Source organism: Penaeus japonicus, unplaced genomic scaffold (genome assembly GCF_977035675.1).
Source record: "Penaeus japonicus unplaced genomic scaffold, GWHDUDI00000001_assembly GWHDUDI00000001, whole genome shotgun sequence".
In the NCBI taxonomy this organism is placed as follows: domain Eukaryota; kingdom Metazoa; phylum Arthropoda; class Malacostraca; order Decapoda; family Penaeidae; genus Penaeus; species Penaeus japonicus.
The window spans coordinates 13,700,286-13,707,785 of record NW_028234403.1 but is presented as its reverse complement, the minus strand read 5'-3'; the positions used below and the strand labels follow the sequence as shown (position 1 = coordinate 13,707,785).

The 7,500-nt window shown below is 48.9% G+C and overlaps 1 protein-coding gene across 1 annotated transcript in view; it reads right to left on the bottom strand.

The window, feature by feature from the left end:
• The window catches only part of Dmtn (transmembrane and coiled-coil domain 2 protein Dmtn), a 27,919-nt gene that overhangs the window by 14,629 nt on the left and 5,790 nt on the right, over positions 1-7,500 (bottom strand). The window contains exons 2-6 of the mRNA XM_086542118.1: positions 5,143-5,901; positions 2,161-2,434; positions 1,328-1,514; positions 853-1,081; positions 257-301 (exon numbers count right to left, since the gene is read on the bottom strand). Coding sequence (XP_086398244.1) covers positions 257-301; positions 853-1,081; positions 1,328-1,514; positions 2,161-2,434; positions 5,143-5,501 — 1,094 coding nt within the window. The 5' untranslated portion in view covers positions 5,502-5,901. The remainder of the gene's footprint in view (positions 1-256; positions 302-852; positions 1,082-1,327; positions 1,515-2,160; positions 2,435-5,142; positions 5,902-7,500) is intronic.

The window sequence follows — 7,500 nt, the reverse complement described above, 5'->3', positions numbered from 1 at the left end:
AAGAATTGTTAAATGTTAGTATATTTTCTGGTATTCATACATCATGTTATTATCAGCAGTAATGCAACAAGACTATATTCTCATCTCTAGGATTCAGTTTGCTTTTAAAGCAGACAAAAATACACAAAAATAGGCACATTCTCTTGAATGAGCATTCTACATCTATTCCAGCCGTTTCTTAAATGTTCAGCATCACTCACAAGTACATAAGTAAGGTGCTTGCTTCACTCTTTGCAAATAGAACCTATAGGCTTACCCCGAAAATCCAGTGATGCCGTCGCGAATGTTTCCACCAACACTCCTGAAGCGGGCACAAGCGGGGGAAGGAAAAGGGGATAAGAATCATCCACACCCACAGTCGCAAATACTCACACCTCACTGCCTAATTAAAAACTAGTGCCTGAGGGATTTCTACCCACTAACAGGTCTACTGTTTACAAGCCATTGAGTCAAGAAATACACAACGATCTAACATCCTCTGTCAAGCATATACTTTTCTAGTACAAAAAATATGACTAGTGAGACAACAAAATCACAATTGTATATATATATATTGGTAAAATCACCAATATCAGATCAAAGAAATAGTTCTATAAAAAATACTAACTACTTACCACCAGAAATGTCCTTTCCCATAAAACAAAACAAAACAAATAAGACTATTCTCAAACGAGCATTGCTAACAAGAGTATTATTAGGGTAATTATTTTCTTTGTAAGTCACACCCATTTCACTCCAATCAGGGTCAAGGGTATGGTTAGGATACAGGGTTAACTGTGTGTCTGTTGTTGCTAAGTGCCCCGTGGCAGACCGACCCCGAGCCGGGACGGGCACGCTGGCACCGGTACTCACTTGAGGCCTTGGCCCATATCCCTTAGCACCTCCTTGGGCTGGCGGTGCGCGGCGACCAACCCATGGGTCTCAATCTCCCGAAGGCGCTTCTGGTAGTTCTCCAGCTTCTTCTGGAGCTGCTGGATTAATGTGGCAGATTTCTGGTTCTTCTTCTCGAACACTGCTTTGATCCGGGCCAGCTGTTGCCGGTCAGCATTGGCAGCGAGCTTAAGATATTCATTTACATTTTCTGAAAGTATTTAATATCATTAGGTTATGGCATTGATTGACTATCTAATTACACAATATAATACAGAGATTGAGAAAGTAGCTAGTAGGGTAAAGTAGAGGAGTGATAGACAGATAACAAGATAAAAAGATACTATGCATAGCCAGTCTCTCTCTCTCTCTCTCTCTCTCTCTCTCTCTCTCTCTCTCTCTCTCTCTCTCTCTCTCTCTCTCTCACACACACACACACGCCCCCCCCCATACTAACCATCGCGAGCTTTCTGTTCCTCCTTGATGAGGTCTCTGGTTTTCTGGATCTTGGCCTGGATGTGTTCCAGGGCCTCTCTGGTGCGCTGGATGTGGGGGCTGTGCTCGTCGTCATCCACATCCCCCCCGCGTAGGGTCTCCACCAGCTCGCCCGACCCATTCGACACTCCCGAGGACGGCACGGTCTCCTGCAAGGGGTCGAGGTCGTTGTCATCCACTGCGCGTGTCCCAGACCCTCACTCCAAGGCCCAGATAAAAATGATACGCTTATCACTCGTTCTAATAACCCAGCTTTCGCTCTTCAAAACTCATTGGCTTCTTCTGTCTATTTGTGTCTATAGATCTTTTTTCTGTTCGGTTCTTTATTTGTCTGCCTAGACGATGTGAGATTCTCATGATTTGCCTTCGATCTGCCTATTGCTTTTGTCTCTATTAGTTTTTCCTAAATGCCCTGTTTGTTCATATTTTTTCCCCATTTGTAGGTAATAATAACAATAATAATTATTATTCTAACAGATAAAAAATAACAATAATAATTCTCTCTATATATATGCCTGTTACTCTTGATCTGTTTGTCTTCCTGGCTTGGCTGTCAATCAAGGTGTCTGTCAATGTGTACCCCCGCCGTTCCCCATCCACTGCCTGTACCCTAGCCTTCTTCAAATGCTTCTCCCAGACCTAACCTATCACCTATCCCGCCCTTAAAGACAAGTGAAGGACGCTCGGCCATTGGCCCTGACCGAGTCCGCTCACTTACCATTAACAACCTAAGAATGACCAAAGGCTCTTAGATAAAAAAAGAAAAAAAGAAAGGAAAGAGAGTGTAGGACTCACGGCATCGCAGTCTTCATTGGACGAGTGCGCGGCGCCGTCCTCCTGCTGGGAGTGGGTGTTGGGCAGCCGCGTCGCCCTCGGCTGCAGGGGCGTGGCCTGGCCGTGCCCCCCCGCGCCCGCCGACACGTTGTTCACGGCGCCGGGCGTGGAGTTCACCTCCAGCGCGCCCGCCGCCGACTTCCGCACCGATAGGGGGGAGCGCCGACGGCTGCTTCCGCCCCCCCGCCCGCCGCCGCCGCCGCCGCCGCCCACCTCATTGGAGTTGCCCTTCTTTCTGCAATGCAAGGGGGGCGGGGGTTAATCAAGGCTGAGTACTACTAACCCCAGCTGGGGCGACATTCCTTCCACCTTAGGCAAATGAAGGCATAATTAGTAACATAAATAAGAATGCAAATGTAAATAAACATCAACGAGACAAGAGAGGAGGGAAAACAGCGATCGTAAGAGCAGATGATGATGATAGGAAAAACCCGATTACTTCGCGAAAGGCGCGACCTCACAGCACGCCGCGTATTCCACTCCGTCAAGAACTACTTCTCCCAAAGCACATGACACACAAACAACAACATCAACTCCTCCTGAGAGCTCGAAAACGTAAAAAAAAAGAGAAAAAAAAACTACCGTCGTCTCCTGCTTGCCCTTTTTTTTTCAGAAGAGGGGGGGGGGGTGACTAGACGCAAGGAAAGGTCCCTCAAGCACAGAGCGGGCGAGGAGTGGCTGACTGACTGATTAAAAAATGGCTAAGAAAAGAAGAGCAAAAATCACTATGAAAAGAAAAGAAAAGAAAAAATCGCTACCAAAAAAAAAAGAAAAGAAAAAAATCGCTACAAAAAAAAAAACACGCTAAGAATAGAGAAGAAACCTCACTAGGAAAAGAGAAGAAGAAGAAGAAGAAAAAAACTCCAGAGCTACTTGATACGCTTATTCATTCCTACCCACCCACCCAACCACCCACACACACAAACACACACAGATATCTAAATATATCAACCAAGCCCATACAAAATAAAAAGAAGAAAAAAAAAAGGTTGCTTTGGCAGATGTCGCCCTTTTGTGTTGCAGTCTAGGATGCGTAGGATCGACCAAATTGCACGCGCAGGACAAAGGGCATGGGATGAAGGATCGGGGGACAAAGGCGTGACTGAAAATAAAACGCGCCCACGGGGAAGGAGGCTTCGAGGGGAAACAAAGTAATAACAAAAAGTGATTAATACGAATGGAAAGACACCACGAGAGGAGACGAGATGGCAGAAGGATAATAAGAAGGGAGCGTGAGCTTAATAAGAAGGGGAGAGGGGGGAAGGGAGAGGTGTAAGGAAGAAGGAGAAGAGAGAAGGAAGAGGGAAAGCGAAGGAGGCAGCTCCTCCTTCGCCTCGTCCCTCGCAGATGATTCGCCGTCTTAAAGCTCCTTCATCTTGAATTTGACAAGAAGTTTTCTCCCCCCGAGGCGCCCCAGCATGCTCTCGCTCTCGCTCTCTCTCTCGCTCTCCCTACTTCTCCCTCTCTTCCTCAGTTATACCCTCTCTTTCACCCTCTCTCCTTCTCTTTCTCTCTCTGTCTGTCTGTCTGTCTGTCTGTCTGTCTGTCTCTCTCTCTCTCTCTCCCTCTCTCTCTCTACCCACCCACCTATCGGCACAGACAAACAGACAAACAAACGGGGACACACACATACACACACACACACACACACACTAATCCTCCTCCCACGCACGGAAGAGTCCGAAAATGAGCCTTTAATCTCCCAACATTGATAAGAAAGCATTGCCGTCCCGGAATCATCCTTCAACTGACTGTCGATGCAATCAATCAATCATGCATGACGAGTTTCAATTCAATTAGGACACTGATATCCCCGCGTTCGGTCATGCGCGAGAGAAAAAAAATATCCCGAAGATTTTTTTTTAAATAATTAGGAATGTAAGATGAGTAAATTGAAAATAGTAATAAAACTAACGACAATAATATTGGTAATGATAGCGCAATAATTAATAATAACAGTTAGGTATAAATTGATTTTAAAAAATATATATATCAAAATAAAACTCTGAAACAACACACCAACTTCCGCTTGAACTTCACGTTAACTTTATTTTTTTAAAGTCAATACGGAAAAAAACCGTCCAGGTCATCCATCGTTTCTTAATAGCTTTCGGCCCGATAACGCTTATCAATTAATTAAGAGAGTGAAATTGGTCCAACGCATATTTTTAATCCAATTTCGTAAACCATGATGCAATATGTTTTTTCTTTTCTTCCTTAATTCTCTCTTTCTTTAATGGTCTTCAATAAATTTTGAGAGGAGGAGGGAGGAGGGGGAGGAGGGGGAGGGGGAGGGGGAGGAGGAGGAGGAGGAGGAGGAGGAGGAGGAGGAGGGAGGAGGAGGAGGGGGGAGGAGGAGGAGGAGGAGTAGGAGGGAGGAGAAGGAGTAGGAGGAGTAAAATAAGGTCGATAAGAGGAAGAAAACTAGGGGAAAAAAGGAAGAAGAAGAGTAGGTAGAACATGAGAAATAGAACGAAGATAAATTAATACAAGAACAAAGAAAACAGTAGCACTTAAAGCAATAATACTAACAGGGATACTAAGCAGCTGACATGTAACAAACAAAGAACCCAACAAATAAGGGAAGGACGACGGACGAAGGGGAGGAGCGACAAAGGGCCAACTACGAAGCGGGAACGGGCTGCGTCTCTCACCCTTACAAGAATAGGAGTCAAGCAAAATGATGATGATGATGACAATGGTAATAGTAATAGCAATAATAATAATAGCAGTAATAATAATAATAATCATAGTAATAATAATGATAATGATAATAGTACGGCTAGCACCTTCCTGCAGCCGCCCTCGCCTAGACTCTGTGACTACCATCGTGACCCCTCAGCCCCTCTGTCCCCAAGTGAGGGCACATGCCCGGCCCAGGGCAGCGCGGGCGCGTGCCGAGAGGGGGGAGGGGAAGGGGGAGGGGGGCGCCCCGAGTCTCACCGTGGCGTGACGGTCTCGATGAAGTCGGCGAGCGAGAAGACAGCGAGCCGCGTCACCGGGGACATGCCGGGGTAGTCCGTGTCGTCGCCGCTGATGAAGATTTCCGGGATGGACGACGTGGACGGCGAGCGCATCATGACGGGCGTGTGCGGGCGCGTGTGGGCGTTCCGCTGCACGTCGTGGCGGTGGCGGCCGCCGGGCAGCGGCGAATGCGAGCGGAGGCCCGTGGGCGTGCGGGTGCCGCCCAGGGGCGCCAGGTCGGCCACCGCATCGCGCTTGTTGAGGCCGCAGTCGCTTCGGGAACGTCGGTGGCCATTCCCGGGGGCGGCGGGCACCGGTAGCCCGCCCACACTCAGCATGGTGGCCAGAGCGGCCGCCGGGGCCCGCGGGCGTGGGCGCGACGCAAGCACGCACTCGAGGAACCTCTCCGTCCGCCAGCCGGGGCTGACGCACCCATCACCCCTCGCGCGCGCCTACGAGGTCATGAGGGGGCGAGTGGCGGCGGAGGCGGACGCAGGACGACGCAGGGCGACACAGGCGAGGCAATGCAATGCAATCAGGGACAGCGGAGGAGGCAAGGGCAAGCGGGGTCAGGGCCCGGCAGGACGGTCGGCATCAAGGGTCGTCCGAGCGATGAGCGCGCGAGCCCACCTACCTGATGCTGCACATGGAGTCTTCCTTGCGTGTGGGCCGACGCCTTGCCGCACACTCACTGCTACTGTTATCTTGCTGTTATCATGATTCAACTGATTATTTCATCTGCTTATCACGGGCGAGTCAGGGATAAGATAAAGGTTATTAAATTCCCTTGGCATTCTGTCGCACTTCAACGGTTTTCTACAGATAAGATATTTATGTAAATAAGAACCAGTAAACATTCTCTCAAGGCGCTTCACATCAGATCTATGCGCGGTCACACAGGCGCTCAATCGGCCCTTCGCTTCATCTTGAGCACACAAACTCGCTCTCTCTCTCTCTCTCTCTCTCTCTCTCTCTCTCTCTCTCTCTCTCTCTCTCTCTCTCTCTCTCTCTCTCTTTCCTCTTGTTCTTTTGTCGCTTCCCAATCCACTCCTAAACTCCTTAAGAACGAGAGAGAGAGAGAGGGGGAGAAAGGGGGAGAGAGGGAGAGAGAGAGAGAGAGAGAGAGAGAGAGAGAGAGAGAGAGAGAGAGAGAGAGAGAGAGAGAGAGAGAGAGAGAGAGAGAGAGAGAGAGAGAGAGAGAGAGAGAGAGATAAATACATGGCAGTCCTGGGTGATCATGTTCACGTGGCTCGCCATTAATTAAAAGCGAGATAATGAGACGTGATAGAATCGGTGCCAGCTTTGAGGGGAATCTCCAGCACGGTATTTTCGCTTAGGGATTTTCTCATAAGGCGTGATAAGGGGAATTCCCGGCACCTCGTAATGACACCGTCGATTACACATTTCTTGGAAATAACTGCAGCCTATTTAAATCCCGTGAGAGGAACCTTTGATAAGATCTTATCACTAGTAAGCTCTTACCCTTCTCCCCCCCTCCCTTCATTCCCTACACCCCCACCCCCATCTACCCTCTCCCGCTGTCAAACCACACCTCAACGAAGCACACCGCACCTGTACACGCCCCTACACCTCATAAGACGACGACAGGCTAAAACCAAAACAACCCCCCTCTCCCCACCCTCTTGCAACTTGGCCTCCCTTGCAATCCCTTCGAGATCGCCTTCTTGACACGAGGAGCCAGCTGCTTCGCCAGGGCACCAGCTGCGTTGCCAATTTCTCTTCCATCGCCAGTTTTTGACGACTTGATGCCGCTGACACTATTCCCTGTCCCGGTCGCCAGAGTACACTCGCGGATATGATAGACAGATAGATAGATATATAGATATATAGATAGATAGATAGAGAGAGAGGGGGGAGAGAGAGAGAGAGAGAGAGGAGAGAGAGGAGAGAGAGGAGAGAGAGAGAGAGAGAGAGAGAGAGAGAGAGAGAGAGAGAGAGAGAGAGAGAGAGAGAGAGAGAGAGAGAGAGAGAGAGAGAGAGAGAGAGAGAGAGAGGGGGAGAGAGAGAGAAAATGAATGACGCACGAAAAACACATATTTTCCTTTAAATCAACCACTCACTCAACCAATAAAGACAACGCCGATGCCCCCAACCAAGCCAACTAACCCCACCCGAGCGATAACCCCACGAAAGCATCAACCACGTCCAAGGCAACCACCCTCCGAACCGATCTCCTCCATCTTTCCTCAAAGCGCAACAAAACCATCCAGGGCAATGCAGAGCGAAAGAAACACCGGGGGAGAAAAAGAAAGAAAAAAGAAAGAAGGAAAAAGAGAGAAAAACACAGGACCCCCCCCCTCTCTCTCTCTCCCCCGG